The sequence below is a fragment of the Dipodomys spectabilis genome, unplaced genomic scaffold (assembly GCF_019054845.1).
Source record: "Dipodomys spectabilis isolate Male_0828 unplaced genomic scaffold, ASM1905484v1 ptg000003l, whole genome shotgun sequence".
NCBI lineage: Eukaryota > Metazoa > Chordata > Mammalia > Rodentia > Heteromyidae > Dipodomys > Dipodomys spectabilis.
The window spans coordinates 15,692,828-15,710,297 of record NW_024870680.1 but is presented as its reverse complement, the minus strand read 5'-3'; the positions used below and the strand labels follow the sequence as shown (position 1 = coordinate 15,710,297).

The 17,470-nt window shown below is 40.3% G+C and overlaps 1 protein-coding gene across 5 annotated transcripts in view; it reads right to left on the bottom strand.

The window, feature by feature from the left end:
- The window catches only part of Fchsd2 (FCH and double SH3 domains 2), a 250,079-nt gene that overhangs the window by 25,845 nt on the left and 206,764 nt on the right, over nt 1-17,470 (bottom strand). For all 5 annotated transcript variants that reach the window (XM_042687508.1, XM_042687523.1, XM_042687500.1 and 2 more), the window contains 2 exons: nt 11,180-11,284; nt 1,220-1,381 (listed from right to left, as the gene is read on the bottom strand). In XM_042687508.1, coding sequence (XP_042543442.1) covers nt 1,220-1,381; nt 11,180-11,284 — 267 coding nt within the window. The remainder of the gene's footprint in view (nt 1-1,219; nt 1,382-11,179; nt 11,285-17,470) is intronic.

The following is a 17,470-nucleotide window of genomic DNA, read 5'->3' as shown; positions in this document are numbered from 1 at the left end:
AAAAAATTGACAACTTCCTAGAATGCTTTAAAAGTTCATTGTTTTCTCCAGCAAGGATAACTTATATTTGAAGGTCACAAACATTCAAGAGGCACTAAATGTAAGTTTTAGCTTATTTAGTTTAACACTTTTCTATTCTTCCATCCATATACTCATTTCTTCTCTCAATAAATATTTACCTACTGTGCACCAGGCACTTTTGTATGGAGAGTAGTAAACAAGGCAAACAATCAACAAAAGAAAACAAAAGAGAGAAACACACACTTGTAAATAACATTAAGAAAATAAAGAAGAAAGATGACCAAGAGTAGAAGGAAGTGAGATGCCACAGGAGTTATTGACTAGTAGGCATCACATCCCCACCTGTGTAATAGCAAAGAAATCACTGAATTTTTTGGAACTCAGATCTCCAGCATGACAAACAAGGTTGAGCAGGAAGTTACAGAGTGGACTGAGTATGAAAACAAGCTAGGGTCCTTGTATTATCGTCAAACCCTACTTGGACTGGCTCCCAGTGACAGGAGTGACAAAAGCCTTGGGGATTGAAGTTGACTTTAGGGTAGGTCCACACATTTGTAAAAGATGTACTATAACTCTCTGGATGCTTTATTTTTATTTTTGCTAAAGAGACCTCTGAGAACTTCAGAGACACTCTATTAAGTTTCCTATTGTACTATTTTTACTGTTTACCTTATGAATATTGAGTTTGATAGAGAGGCATTGATAATTCAATTAGTAATAGTCATTCTTCACAGCATATTAAAACACTCAAACTAAGTTTAAAATATCCCTGTACTGCCAGGCGCAGGTGGCTCATGCCTGTAATCCTACCTACTCAGGAGGCTGAGATCTGAGGATTGCAGTTCAAAGCCAGCCTGCGCAGTAATGTCCCTGAGACTCTTATCTCCAATTAACCACCAGGAAACTGGTGGTGCTGTGGCTCAAGTGGTAGAGTGCTGGTCTTGAGCTGAAGAGCTAAGGGACAGCACTCAGGCCCCAGATTTCAAGCCCACCACTAGCAAAAACAAACAAACAAACAAAAAATCCCTGTAGTAAGTCTAAATCAAGCAACAGGTTAAAGGAAGACAAAACAAAAAACAGCAAACCCAAACCATTAGCAAACATTATCCTTTCTTTTAAATTTTGGCTAAATTTGGCTACAATATCAACGAACAGTGAAGGTCAATGAGCCCTCCATGTATGAGAAAAGCAAATGTACCGAGTGTAGAGTGCCATTGCTGGTTGCTGCAGGAGGACGAGCCCATCGCTCATTTTCTAGTTCTTCCATTACTTGGTTCATGGCACTCTTTAGCCATGTGTCCACAGACACACCAATCTGCTTTAACAGGTCCAGCCGGGCTTCAGCTTTCAACTTAATTATCTAAGAAAACAGAGAAGCTGGTCAGAAACCAATCAATAACATTTATTCCCTACTTTTTTTTTTTGTCCGGTCGTGGAGCCTGAACTCTGGGTCTTGGCACTGTCCCTTAGCTCTTCAGCTCAAGGCTAGTGCTCTACCACTTGAGCCACAGTACCACTTCTGGCTTTTTCTGCTTATGTGGTGCTGAGGAATCGAACCCAGGGCCTCATGCATGCAAGGCAAGTGCTCTACCACTGAGCCAACTTCCCAGCTATTCCCTACTTATTAACAATCTTGATATTTACTAGCAAATCTTAGAAGCAATTGTTCACCTGCAAAGAGGACAGGTAGGTACATAAAAATATAAATAAATAAATATAAAGAACATCTGATGGTGGCATACAGGTGTGTGTGTGTGTGTGTGTGTGTGTGTGTGTTGCTTTTGGGCTGCTGGAGGTTGAGCTAGAGTCCTTCTGCATGGCAACTGTGTGCTCTGTTATTAAGCTATCCCCACTAACCTTGGCATACTTGTTTTTTTTTTTGTCCGTTGTGGGGCTTGAACTCTGGGCCTGAGTGCTGTCTCTCAGCTCTTCAGCTCAAGGCTAGCGCTCTACCACTTGAGCTATAGCACCACTTCAGTTTTCTGGTGGTTTATTGGAGACAGGAGCCTCGCAGACTTTCCTGCCCAGGCTGGCTTTGAACCACAATCCTCAGATCTCAGCCTTCTGAGTAGCTAAGATTACAGGTGTGAGCCACCAGCGCTCGGCATACTTGTGTCTTTACCAGAGCAAAGTATGAGATTAGATGTCAAACATAACCTATGAAAGGGTAGAGGTTAGTGTGCTTTAATTTTCCTAATAATAAGGTTATATCTCTGAACACACGAGATCCAGCATTTTCAGTAGCCCATTTTAACCCAAGTGGGTTGAACTCAGAGATTTTTTTTTTGGGTCCGGTTGTGGGCCTGAACTCTGGGCCTGGGTGCTGTCCCTCAGCTCTTCAGCTCAAGGCTAGCGCTCTACCACTTGAGCCACAGAGCCACTTCCGGCTTTTTTTCCTGCTTATGTGGTGCTGAGGAATCAAAATCAGGGTCTCATGCATGCAAGGCAAGTGCTCTACCACTGAGCCACCTTCCTAGCCCTGAGATTTTTATTTATTTGTAATTTATCTTTTGGTCTGACCTTTTCTTGTCACTCCCCTGGTGCTTATGGCTGAAATCCTAGCTACTCAGAAGGTTATGATCTGAGGATTGTGTTTGGAAGCAAGTCTGTGAGACTCTTTCCACATTATATTACCAAAGAGCCAAAAGTGGAGCTGTGGCTCAAATGGTAGAGCTCTAGCCTTGAGCAAAAAGGAGCCCAGGGACAGTATCAGGCCTGGAGTTCAAGCCCCAGGACCAACACCAAAAAAAACCCAAAAACTTCCACAACTCTGAACCTTTTACTTTTTTTGTTTTTGATGTCAGTCATGGGGCTTGAAATAAGGGAGTAGGCACCATCCCTGAGCTTTTTTGCTCAAGGCCAGAGCTCTACTGCTTTGGCCAAAAAGCACTTCAGACTTTTGGTAGACAACTGAAGATGAGATTCTCGTAGACTTTCCTACCTGGGCTGGCTTCAAACTGAGATTCTCAGATCTCAGCCTCCTGAGAGGCTCATGTGAGCCACCAACACCCAATGTAAACATCCAAAGTTTATAAAGTATCTTGCACATTTTGAGAAAATATTTTCTCTCACACCTTTCCACATACCCTGTGCCCATACACACATCTATAAACTGTTCCTCTAACACATCAGTTACATTTACACATTTGTTCATGACACTGTTTTTTTCTTTTCTTTTTTTTTTTTTTAGGTCCGGTTGTGGGGCCTGAACTCTGGGCCTGGGCATTGTCCCTCAGCTCTTCAGCTCAAGGCTAGCGCTCTACCACTTGAGCCACAGCGCCACTTCTGGCTTTTTTCTTTTTGCTTATGTAGTACTGAGGAATCGAACGCAGATCTTCATGCATGCAAGGCAAGTGCTCTACCACTGAGCCACCTTCCCAGCCCTTGAGTATACATTTTTTTTTTTTGGTCCGGTTGTGGGGCCTGAACTCTGGGCCTGGCGCTGTCCCTCAGCTCTTCAGCTCAAGGCTAGCGCTCTACCACTTGAGCCACAGCGCCACTTCCGGCTTTTTTTTCTTTTTGCTTATGCGGTGCTGAGGAATAGAACCCAGGGCCTCATGCATGCAAGGCAAGCGCTCTACCACTCAGCCACCTTCCCAGCCCCTTAAATATACATTTTAAAGCACTGAAATACTTTTCCTTGTGTTAACCAACAAGGTTAGAAATTTTAAAAAGTCTTTATTTAACTGAAGCCAAGAAATAAAAAAAAAAAGCTGGGAGAATTTAGTATGTTCTCTTCTGTCAACACCAGCTAGCTTAGTTTACTTAAGATCTAGTTTTGTCAGTACTTTTCAAAACAGCTGATGAACATGTTATTTGCAAACAAGTATTGCTTGCTTGCTTGCTTGCTGCTGGGGAGAAATCCTACACATTCTGGTGTTATGAAAATGATCTGGTTGTGGGTGTAGCATAGGAAGAACTCAATTTGGTTTGTTTTCCTTGAAATCTTTAAGAGCTTGCAGCTTTTTATATTTTAACACTTATTTAAGAGTAGAATTTCTAGTGTTTTTAAATCAATTTTTTTTCCTTTGGTTGTGGGGCTTGAACTCTGGGCCTGGGCACTGTACCTCAGCTCTTCAGCTCAAGGCTAGCATTCTACCACTTGAGCCACAGCGCCACTTCTGGTTTTCTGGTGGTTTATTGGAGACCAAGAGTCTCACAGACTTTCTTGCCCGGGTTGCCTTTGAACCGTGATTCTCAGATCTCAGCCTCCTGAGTAGCTAGGATTACAGGCGTGAGCCACCAGCGCTCAGCTGAATCTTTTTTTTGAGACAGGATCTCATATAGCATAGGCTAGCTAGGCTCAATTCACAAACCTGCCTTATTCTCATGCCTGAGATTACAGACATGTACTACCACACCAAGAGTGTCTTCAAATAGATTTTAATGATGTGCTGATTCCAAATTTTCAGTGCATAGCTGTGACAGTTAATCATGACTATTAACTCGACTAGACTGACAAGCACCTAGGAGTTTACTAAGCATAACTCGGGTATGTCTATGAGGATGTTTCCAGGGAGAATTAACTAAGGATCCTAGGAAGACCCACAGACCCCAGTGGTACCATCCTTTAGTCTGGGAGAGCAAATGGAATAAAATAGGGAGAGGATAAGCCAGATGCTAATGGCTCAGACTTATAATTACAGTTAGAAGCCAATCTGGGCAGATAAATCCATGAGATTCTTATCACCAATTAACCAGCAAAAAAAGCCAGAAGAGGCATGGTTCAAGTGATTAACTGACTGCCAGCCAGGTGAAAAAAGCTGAGCAAGAGAGGTTCTGAGTTCAAGCTCCAATAAGGGCAAAAAAGCAGGGTTGAGGAAGCTAGCACAGATATACAGGCATTCCTTCTCTGCTTCCTGGGTGCTGTACCTGAGCTGTTCAGCTCAAGGTGAGTGCTCTACCACTTGAATCACAGCACCATTTCTAGTTTTCTGGTGGTTAATTGGAGATAAGAGTCCCATGGACTTTCCTGCCTTGTCTGGCTTTGAACTGTGATCCTCAGATCTCAGCCTCCTAAGTAGCTAGAATTACAGGCATAAGTCACCAGCGCCTGGCTATCACTCTGATTTTCTTTTTCTTTTCTTTAATTTACTATGTATATTTATTGTCATAAGTCATGGAATGTGATTACTAACAATATATTGAGATTTAAGCTCCATTTCCCTTACATATTTGTGAAACTTAAGCAAACTATTAAGCACAGAGTGAAGCCTAACTAGATTCAATTCTTGTACCTGTCTACCTTTTAAAAATTTTAAATAATATTTTGGGACTGGGGTGGTGGCTCAGTGGTAGAGTGGTTGCCTTGCACGCATGAGGCCCTGGGTTCAATTCCTCAGCACTATATAAGCAGAAAAAGTCAGAAGTGGCGCTGTGGCTCAAGTGGTAGAGTGCCAACTTTGAGCTGAAGAGCTGAGGGACAGCACCCAGGCCAAGTTCAGGCTCCATGACCAACAACAACAAAAAATAAATAAAAATATTTTTAAATTGAGATTTAGTGATTACATAAATTTCATAGTATTGTGGGTTAGTAATACTTAAAGTCACAAACATATTTTAACATTCACAGGGCAAATTGTCATTATCATGGTCTATAAAATTTGTGAATTCTATAAACTTTGACAATACAACTATTTCTTCCAAACTGGGTGATATGTACATTTCTTTCCTTTTGCTTAGTGTAAGCTGTTCCCTCTTATTCCCTCCCTCCCACCTCTGCCCTTGAGTTGCTTAGTTCATTTTCATCAATGTCTAGTGCAGCTGATGGGTCCCTCTGTTATATTTTTTCCCATGTTTCCCTCTGTGCCCTCCTCTTAGCTTCCCTCAGATGTGCACATGTAAATACCATATATGAGGTCAAGAACATGGTCACTCCAATTTTCTAATTATTAGTGTTTTGTTTTTTTTTTTTTTTGGGTCCGGTCATGGGGCCTGAACTCTGGGCCTGGGCGCTGTCCCTTAGCTCTTCAACTCAAGGCTAGCACTCTACCACTTGAGCCACAGCACCACTTCTGGCTTTTCTCTTTTTGCTTATGTGGTGCTGAGGAATGGAACCCAGGGCCTCAGGTATGCAAGGCAAGCGCTCTACCACTGAGCTACCTTCCCAGCCCCTAATTTTATTAGTGTTTGCTTTCCAATGTAATCAACAACTGAAATTTCTGCTCAGTTACTCTGCTTTTCTGCCATTGTTTCCAGTCCAGCTCCTTCTTAGGCTAAAGATTTGGATGGTAATAATCTGAGTACTGACTGATATCTCTCCTCAAGCCATTAAGTATGGGTTCTCTGCTGAGTTCTAAGCATGGTGCTCCTCATAGTCCAAAAGCTGTATAATGCAATTGTCATCAAGGGGTGATTCTTTTTCAGATTTTTACATACTTCAGGCCATTTTCCAGCTATATCAAACACACACACACACACACACACACACACACATACACACACACACACACACACACACACACACACAGGCTAGCATTGTGAATAGAGTTCAGTAAGACTGATATGAATAAATACTGAAGACTAGCTGAGATTAGGGAATAGGTGTAGTAGTAGAGCATTTGCTTAGAAAGGGTTAAGGCCTTAAATTCAAACTCCAGTTTCACTACCACCAAAAAAAGGCACTATACTAGATGGTAGAAAATTTAGGAATGAGTGAGTGGTTCAAGTGGTAAAGCTCTTGCCTAGTAAACGTAATTCTTTCGAGTTCAAATCCAGTACCTTAACCAACCTAAATAAATAAATAAATACATAAATGCCAACAATCAAATGAAAAGCAGCTCAGCATCATTAATCATCAGAACTACAAGGAAACATATCAAAGTTCTCATTGTACACTTGAAATAGTTAAATTTTATCGTATGTATAGAATATTTGTAAAAACCCTGACTTACAAAATTCTATGAGGTAATAATAGAGAAATAGGGAAAAATGCCTACTTGTTGCCACTGGTGAAAAACCAGTATTTGCCAAACGCAATTGGGAGTGAGACAAAGAATCTTTATTGTAGATAGTTTTGGTAGCACCACTTTAGTTAAATTACCACTCTTAGTATCATTAATATCAGTTCAACTTTATGCATGTATGTATGTATGTATGTATGAATCTATCTATCTATCTACCTACCTACCTACCTACCTACCTACCTACCTATCATCCTTAAGTAGTTATACAAAGTTGTACAACTATAAAGACCATCACCTATAAAGTATTTGTGCCTAAAAATTGAATATGCTTCTAATTAGTTTTGATCTAACTTCAACTTCACAGGACAAAAATAATGGGCTAGTCTAATAAATATATAAAAAGCTAATATTACAAAACAATCTAGATACTCAGAAATACCTGTTTATTCTTCTATTTTCTCTACATTTAACATTTTCATAAAGAAAAAATTTTCTCTACATTTAACATTTTCATAAAGAAAAAACATTTAAACAATGATTACTTGGGGCTGGGAAGCTGGCTAGTGGTAGAGTGGTTGCCTTGCATGCATGAGGCCCTGGGTTTGATTCCTCAGCACCACATAAACAGAAAAAGCTGAAGTGGCACTTTGGCTCAAGTGGTAGGGGGCTAGCCTTAAGCTGAAGAGCTAAGGGACAGCGCCCGGGCCCAGAGTTCAGGCCCCACCACCAACAAAATAAATAAATAAAAGTGATTACTCAAGAAGTCTGCTAATACTAATGCTAATACTAGTACAAACCTGTGATAATGTTCTTTTTCTTTTTTTGGTCAGTCATGGGGCCTGGATGCTGTCCCTGAGCTTTTTCACTCAAGGCTAGGGCTCTACCACTTTGAGCCACCAGCCAGCATGTAGCTGGCTGACATATTTCTATACATTGTTAATTTTCCTTCGTTCCTTCCTTCCTTCCCTCCCTCCCTCTACTTGGAATTGAACTTTGTACTTGAGCTCCATCACTTGAGCTATAGCCTCAGGCTTAACAACAACTACTTTTTAAGTAGATATATTAGAGAATGTGTGTGTATGTGTATAGGTTGTATGTGTGTGTTAATGTTTCATTTAAGCAAATCTTGAGACTGTAAACTGTCAGAATTATTACAAATATGTGTGGAACAGTCCTAGAAATCTTATATAGTAATAGTCTGTCACTATATAGTGTTTTTATCATTTAGCAGGTAGCAGCTATTCATTAATTGTCCAAATATTTTCATTTTTTTTCTCACTGGAAACGTGTGTGTGTGTGTGTGTGTGTGTGTGTGTGTGTGTGTGTGTGTGTGTGTGTGTGTGTGTGTGTGTGTGTGTGTGTGTGTGTGTGTGTGTGTGTACTGGGGCTTGAACTCAGGGCCTCCCATGCTTGCTTAACTTTTTCCTTCAAGGCTAGTACTCTACCATATGAGCCATACCTTCACATCTAGCTTTTTGTGAGTCTCTTGGTATCTGAGCTGACTTCAAAGGGGGAATCGTCAAATTGGACATAGGATTACAGGTGTTAGCCTGTAACTGAGCTTCACAATAGAATGGACAAAGGAGATTAAGCAACCAGGCAGAGTACCATTCACATTAGCAGAAATTAAAAAGTAAGATAATCATACTGATTACCAGAACAGAATCAAATTTTAATCAGCTTTTTTGCCAGTCCTGGGGCTTGAACTCAAGGCCTGGGCACTGTCCTGAGCCTCTCTGTACTCTACCACTTGAGCCACAGGGCCACTTTCGGCTTTTTCTGCTTATGTGGTACTGAGAAATCGAACCCAGGGCTGCATGCATGCAAGGCAAGAACTCTACCACTAAGCCACACTCCCAAGCCCTTAAACAGCTTTCTTTTGTATAGGTATTTATAATAAAGTAAATTAACCATTGAATAGGAAGAGGAAAAAAAAAACTAATGCAAATTAATATAGTAGAAAAGAGAAAAAGGGTATATAGAGAAATAATTACTGTTAATTACTCTGAAAAGACTTGTGGTCTAGTCTATTCAACTTTCATTATAACAGTCTTGATGACAATCCTGTAAGTGCTACCTCAATAAATATGCTCTAATTATCAGCTAAGTTTAGCTTGTCTATTGTGAATATCTGTTAATAGAAAGTGAGAGACCATTTTAAGATAATAGGATGAATTGAATTTTACCAACATTCAAAACTGAGACAATAGATTTGACATCATAGGTTTAGTGTATTCCATATTTTTGGTAAGAAAATTAGCTTTGACGATGCAGACTTAAATTCTTGTATCAGGACATTCTGTTATCTATATTTTTACTTTCAAGCTAACAAACTGTAAGCTTAGAACACTTATTAATGAAAAAAATAGGTCATGACTGATAACTTCTACTGCTATTACTAAGGATGGTGGACCCAGGTAGACATATTATTAGTGATAACACCATGGATGAAGTCTACACATAAAAAAAATCCAAGAACATACTCTTCAGAAAACTTCTGAGACTGTCTTAAAGTAATCAGTTCTGTTCCACTAGGCTTCATCAGAGTATGGAGAAATAAATATAACAGGAAAAACTCTTCTACCACCGGCCAGCATCTCCCAAACCAGGCAAGGGTCCACCCATCATATTTGGCCTGCATACTAGGGTAGTGGTTTAGGCATGTCTCTGAGTCCTGGGAGAAAAACGTTATACACTGCATACCCTGACTACCTCACCAAGAATACTATGGGTCAGACTGCTAGGAAAGAAGTGTAGGTAAGGAGAAGAGCAGATGGCAAGTGGGCTGTGGCTCAGATTGCTTCCATGGGGTTGTGCCAAAAGCATTCTCAAATTCCCTGTGCTGTCTCTACCCTCACATTATAACCACTAAAGCACTTACTTATTAAAACCTTATGAGTTTGAAGAAGTGTTTGAAAGTCACTAGTTTAGATGAACACTTAACCAATAAAACATTCCTGTATCTAGCCCCAGAAAGAAACATGCTCAGTATCTTCTTGCCACTCAGGCTGTTATGTCCCAGGGGTATGTATTCTGCCAATGGAAAGATGTGTTAGGCCTTTGGTATTTCCCAGTACCAAACTCAAACTTTCCTCCTTCCTACCTTCATCTTCTGGTTCAAGTTATTCCTCTTACAAATTATATGAAATAAATCTGTGTTCCCTTTTTTCTGACTAATCAAACATCACTTATTGGCTAATATCCATTGTTACTCTAATGTGTAGCTAACTTGATGCATCCTCTGGTTTTTATGTATACTCATATGGACCACTCCTTGGCACTTATGTTTTATTGTTTTAGTTATCTTTAGCATTTTTCTATGCATTCCTAACAAGAACATAATCTCAGTCTTATTTTTAGGCCCATTTCTCTATCTTTTCACTATCTGGCAGCTAAATAGATTAATACATATGTATGTGCTACATTCAATCATATTTCTTTATAGAAATGTACTCAAATTATATCCAATGATCAGTCTACACCCTGTGTATTACTTGTTTGCTAACATTTTGCCTCTCCTTTCAATCTCAGCCTTCTTGGGCAGAGAGTAGTTGCCATGGACATACTTTCTTTTAAGTAGAAGAATCTTCACAGCTTTCATATAACCCTCAACGCATCCCATGACTTCAATTAAAGATTAAAACCTACTACTATAGTTTGCTTTTTCACTCCCTCTAACTAAATCTTCCCTATTTTTTCTGCAATACTTGGGATTGAACACAAGACATTTAGAAAACACTCTACCATTTCAGCCATACCCATAGTCCCTTTGCCTTTGCTTTTAGTTTGCTTTTCAGATACAGTCTCAACACTAACTTTGCCAGGACTGGCCTACAACTGCAATCATCTTGTCTCTACCTCTACAAAGTAGCTGGAATAATAGGTCCTAAATCGTCTATATTTGTGTGTGTGTGTGTGTGTGGGGGGGAGTTGTGGGGCTTAAACTCAGGGCCTGGGCACTGTCCCTGAGCCTCTTTGTACTCAAGGCTAGCACTTTACATTTCAGCCACCACACCACTTCCAGTTTTTGAATGGTTAATTGGAAATAAGAGTCTCATGGGGACTCTTCTGCCCAGGTGAGCTTTGATCTTCAGATTTTCTTAGCCTCTTGAGTAGCTAGGATTACAGGTTTGAGGCTGTCATAAATGCTATTTTCTGCAAAGTAGTAATTCAATAAATATTAGTGTGGATACACATCACAGCTGGGACACTGACTAAAGCTAGACAAAATACACATTTAACTGCCACCTTACCTCTGCTTTACGGATATTTTCTCTGGCTTCATCTATTTTCTGTTCCAGGTCTACCCGGTTTTGTTCTGATATGGCAACTCCATGACATTCCAGATCATTCAGAACCTATTGAAGAAAATAGAAAAATAATGACTGTTTCTCAATTATCTTTCTTTACTTGAAAGTATTACGATTATTCAAAAAGCTTTAGGTTATCTTGGCTATTTTGAACTTTAAATTATTTCATTTATTTATTTATTTAAACTTCTTTTGTTGGGAGTGTGTCAGTCCTGGGGTTTGAATTCAGGGCCTAGGTGCTGTCCTTGTTTAAGGCTAGAGGTCTTTTAGTTGAGCTATAACTCCACTTCCAGAGTTTTGGTGGTTAATTAGAGATAAGAATCTCAGGGGGGGGGAGGGGGGAGGCTGGGAAGGGAGGTGAAGGGTAAACAAAGGAGGAAGCTGCAATGCTTGGTAAGAAATGTATGCATTATCCTGCCCATGTAATTGTAACCCCTCTGTACAGTATGTTCTCAAATAAAATAAAATAAAATTAAAAAAAAAAAAAAAGAATCTCAGGGGCTGGGAAGGTGGTTCAGTGGTAGAGCGCTTGCCTTGCATGCCTGAGGCCCTGGGTTCCATTCCTCAGCACCACATAAGCAAAAAGAAAAAAGCCGGAAGTGGCGCTGTGGCTCAAGCGGTAGAGAGCTAGCCTTGAGCTGAAGAGCTGAGGGACAGCGCCCAGGCCCAGAGTTCAGGCCCCATGACCGGACCCAAAAAAAAAAAAGAATCTCATGGACTGGGCTGGGAAAGTGGCTCAGTGGTAGAGCACTTGCCTTGCATGCATGAGGCCCTGGGTTCGATTCCTCAGCACCACATAAGCAAAAAGCCAGAAAGTGGCACTGTGGCTCAAGTGACAGAGCGCTAGTGTTGAGCTGAAGAGCTGAGGGACAGAGCCCAGGCCCAGAGTTCAGGCCCCACGACCAGACCCTCCTCCCCCCACCCCCCCCCCTCCAAAAAAAAAGAATCTCATGGACTTTCTGTCTGGGCTGGCATCAAACCATGATCCTCAGATCTCAGCCTCCTGTGTAACTAGGATTACAGGTATGAAACTGGTACCCAGTCTTAAATTTTTTTTTTTTCTTGCCAAAACTGGAGTTTGAACTCAGGCGATTGTGCTTGCTAGGTAGCTCTTACCCCTGAACCACACCTCTAGCCCTTTTTTGCTGGTTATTTTTGAGATAGGGTCTTGCTTCCTGCTTGGGCTGAGAGAACAACCAAAGTCAGACTTTCTGCTGTGGATAGGTATTCAGCTCTTCACTGAGAAAGAATCTCACAAACTTTCCTGCTCTATGGGCTGGGAAGGTGGCTCAGTGGTAGAGCGCTTGCCTTGCATGCATGAGGCCCTGGATTCGATTCCTCAGCACCACACAAGCAAAAAGAAAAAAGCCAGAAGTGGCGCTGTGGTTCAAGTGGTAGAGTGCTATCCTTGAGCTGAAGAGCTGAGGGACAGCGCCCAGGCCCAGAGTTCAGGCCCCACGACCGGACCCAAAAAAACAACAAAAAAACAACAAAAAAACAACTTTCCTGCTCTGTCTGGCCTCAAACTATGGCCTTTCCAATCTCAGCTTCCCAAGATTACAGGGGTGAGCTACCAGTGTCAAGCTGATTTCTACTTCCATGAATATATGAATATCCATTTTCTACCTTTATATATTTTATTACTTAAAACATTTTCTAGATATTAATCCTTTCTGTTTTTCATGTTGCAAACATTTCCATTCTATTGCTTTTCTCTTTTCCACATGTTTATATTTGTCAGTTTTTATATTTCTGAGATACCAAAAATGTTTTTCTGGTTTTTAATAATCTTGTATTTAGAATTTTGCCTTTAAATTTTTCTGAAATTCATTTTGTATGTAGTAGAAGAGAGAAATCATGCTGAGACTAAACCCCAGGACTTACTTACTTTTCATACACACACACACAGACACACACACACAGACACAGACACACACACACACACACACATACATATTTTTTTTTTTGGTGTTAGTCCTGGTGCTTTACCTAAGGGTCTGGACACTGTCCCTTTTTGCTTGAGGCAAAAAAGCTTTTTCATATTTGCTCTACCTCTTGAGCCATAGCTCCACTTCAGGCTCTTAATTGCTACTTAATTGTTGATAAAGAGTCTCATGGACTTTCCTGCCTCAGCTGGCTTCAAACAGCAACTCTCAGATCTCAGCCTCCTGAGTAGCTAGGATTACAGGTGTGAAACACTAGCATCTGGCCAATATGTTTTTTATTATGAAAAATTTTAAGTATACTCAATAGTAGAGATATCAGTTCAAAAAACTCCCATAGATCAACCACTGAAATTCAAATCATACAGATTTTTCTATATCTGCTTTACCTATTTTCTTTTCCTTTGCTTCAGTATCTAAAGTAAATTCCAGGGAGATTATATAATATCCTACATGCTTTAATAAAAATCTCTAAGCTGTGAATTTCTTTGGCAGTACTGAGTTTTGAACTCAGGCCTCACACTTACTATGGCTGTTGAACCATGCCTGTAGGCCTCTTTTGCTCTGGTTATTTAGAGAAAGGATTTTACTTTTTGCCTGATCTATAGTTGGACTGTGTTCTATCTATTTTATTATTTCTGACACAGCTGAGATGATCTGTACCACCATAACCAACTTTCTTCTTTTGAGGTGGAACCTCATAATCTTTTCCTGCAGAGCTTAATCTTGATTTTAGCTTCCCATGTAGTGGGTATCATATATGCCACCAGTATCTAGTATCAGGTGCCACTAACATCTGACTATCGCACTATGTAGCTAAGGGTGCCTTGAAATATGTAAATCTCCTGCCTCAGCCTTCTAAGCATAGATGTATGTGATCAGGCCTGGCTTGTTTACTAAGTGATACTATTTTTTTTTCTTTTTCTTTTGAAGTGCCAGGACTTCTTGCTAGGCAAGTGCTCTATCATGAAAACCTTAAACCAGGGCTCAGCATGTGCTACACAGGTACTCTACTGAGAGTTCCATCTTTACCCTGAGATTCTGAATTTTATAAAATTTTGGGCACCTATGAAAATGAACACAGAAATTTTGAGTTTTATTCTGCAATTTATTGCATTGATACACTTCTGAATGTTGAGTCACCTTTGTACCTTAGACATGAATTTTAAACATAGCTGGATTCACTTTTATTAAAATGAATTTAGCTTTTTTTTTTTTTGTGCTGAGCCTGGAGCTTGAACTTTGGGCCTGGGTGCTGTCCCTGAGTGAGGGCTCTACCACTCGAGCCAGAACACCACTTATGAATTTTTTTTTAAGTAGTTTAGTGGAGATATGAGTCTTATGGACTTTCTTGCCTTGGCTGGCTTTGAACTGTGATCCTTAGATCTCAGCCTCCTGAGTAGCTAGGATTACAGACATAAACCACTGGTGCCCAGCATATTTAGTATTTTTACAAGTTTGTTAAGCCTTTGTTAAAAAGAAAGAATTAACTGACCATATGTATGTGGGCCTATTTCTAGACTCTTCCTTTTGTTTTACTCTTATGTAAACCTAACCTTACCACAATACATCGATTACTATATTCTTCAAATCAGGTAGAGTAAGATAGATTTCTAACTTTATCCTTCATTTTCAAGATTTTTAGTTATTCTAGATTATTTGCATCCATTTATCTTTGAGAATCAGTGTGTCGATTTTTATTAAAGAAAAAGCTTGCTGGGTTTGACTTGTATTGCATTATAAATGCAGAGGTAACTTGGCATTTTAAAAATTACTAAACCCCTGCAATTCTAGCTACTCAAGAGGCTGAGATCCAAGGATTGCAGTTCAAAAGCCAGCCCAAGCAAGAAAAACTGTGAGACTCATCCCCAATTAACTACCAAAAAAGCCAGAAGTGAAGCTATGGCTTAAGTGGTAGAGTGTTAGTCTTAAAGGAAAAAAGAAAAGAAAAAGATAAATGAAAAAGAAAGCTCAGGGATCAGGCTCTTTAGGACTATAACCCAAAATAAATAAATAAATAAAAATTCGAGGCCCTTATCATCCAGTGAAAGGGCAAGCCTCTTCCTGAAAATTTTGGAATTTAGGCTTCAATAGTCATAAGATTCCCAGTCTCTGCATGTAGGTCCCTGGTAGGTGAGCAGAACCATTGTAGCTATGCTTGGCTGCCTGGTGACAGGAGGCTGAAGAAGGTAGCCAACACCTTTTTGGATCCATAAATATTGTCCAAAATATATCTGTTGTTTATATTGGAATTTCAGTGAAATTATTTGACTGTGTGGCTCAACAATTCCTGTTTAAACTCTCACTTGACTCATTCCCTAACTTACACAAAAGATGTCAGACAACTTCTACAACTTTGCTCCATCATTTGCTGTCTCTCAGCTGCAGATGATGTCAAGTTCATCTGAAATATTCATTCTTGTAAATGTGATAAACTTTCTAGGCAGAAAACTTATTTTAGCTGGGTGCTGGTGGCTCCCACCTGTAATTACTAATTATTCAAGAGGCTGAGATCTGAGGATCACAGTTCAAAACCAGCTCCGGCAGGAAAGTCTGTGAGACTCTTATCTCTAATTAACCACTAGAAAACCAGAAGTAGAGCAGTGGTTCAAAGTGGTGAGTGCTAGCCTTGAGTGAAAAGGCTCAGGGACAGTGCCAAGGCCCTGAGTTCAAGCCTCATGACTGACAAAGAAAAGAAAAGAAATTTCTGTTTTAGAAGTTCAAAAGTGTAAATAAGGGTCTGGGAATGTAGCTTAGTGGTAGATTTCTTACCTAACAGGCATGAAGCCCTAAGTTTGATTCCTCAGTTCCCATAAACAGAAAATCTAGAAGTGGTCTGTGGTTCAAGTGGTAGAGCAATAGCCTTGAGCACAGAGAGGCTCGGGGACAGAGTCCAGGCCCAGGACCAGCAAAAAAAAAAAATGTCTATATGAGGCTACCTATGTCTTATGTTCTTATTCTAGTACCACACTGTCTCAATCAATAGTTTTATATATACTTTGAAATCTAGAAGTATGAGTCCTCTTTCTTTTCAGTACTGTTTTGGCTATTTGGGGAAGGGGGGCCCCTTAGGATTTCATATAATTTTTAGGATGGCCTTTTCTATTTCTTTCCTTTTTTAAAGCCCATTGTTAGGATTTTCACAAAAGACTACACTGAATTTAAAAATCATTTTAGGTGTTACTGGTCTTTTAACTTTATCTTCTATTCTATGACCACTGGATGTCTTCCCACTGGGATTAAAATAGAGACCACACTGAATCTGTACATCATTCTGGGTATTACTGTTATCTTTTTTTCATTGTTATTTGAGTTGGCCCTAGCCTGGTCTAAAACTTATGAACCCAACCAATGCTTTTGCCTTAGCCTCCTTAGTGGCTGGGACTACAGGCATGTTTGCTATTCCTAGCTGTTACTGTCATTTTAACAGTTACTTCCAATCTATTTGGTTATGCTGTTTTAAATTTCTTTCACCAATATTTTGGAGTTTCTTTTCCTTTCTTTTCTTTCTTGTCAGTCATGGGCCTGGAGTGCTGTCCATGTGCTCTTCAGCTCAAGGTGAGTGCTCTACCGCTTGGGCCAAAGCACCATTTCTAGTTTTATAGTTGTTTATTGGAGATAAGAGTCTCACAGACTTTCCTGCCAGGGCTGGTTTTGAATCGTGATCCTCAGATCTCAGCCTCCTGAGTAGCTAGGATTACAGGCATGAGCCACTGGTGCCCAGCTTTCTTTCTTTTTTTTTTTTTTGTCGGCTGTGGGGCTTGAACTCTGGGCCTGGGCGCTGTCCCTCAGCTCTTCAGCTCAAGGCGAGCGCTCTACCACTTGAGCTACAGCGCCACTTCCGGTTTTCTGGTGGTTTATTGGAGATAGGAGTCTCACGGTCTCTCCTGCCCGGGCTGGCTTTGAACCGCAATTCTCAGATCTCAGCCTCCTGAGTAGTTAGGATTACAGGCGTGAGCCACCAGCGCCCGGCTTGGTGCCCAGCTTTCTTTCTTTCTTGTCTCTCCCTTCATTTTCACTCTTTCTCTTCATATATTTGTTGTTGCAGACTTCATATATTTGTTGTTTCAAGACTGTTCTTTTTTAGTGTATAGGACTACAACTGATTTTTGTATGTGTGTGTGTGTGTGTGTGTGTGTGTGTGTGTTCTCGGGCTTGAACTGAGAGCATGGACACTGTCCCTGAGCTTTTTTGCTGAAGGCTAGTGTTTTACCACTTGGGCTACAACTCCACTTCTAGCCTTTTTGGTGCAGAATTTGAGATCAGAGTCTCATGGACTAAATTTGAGATT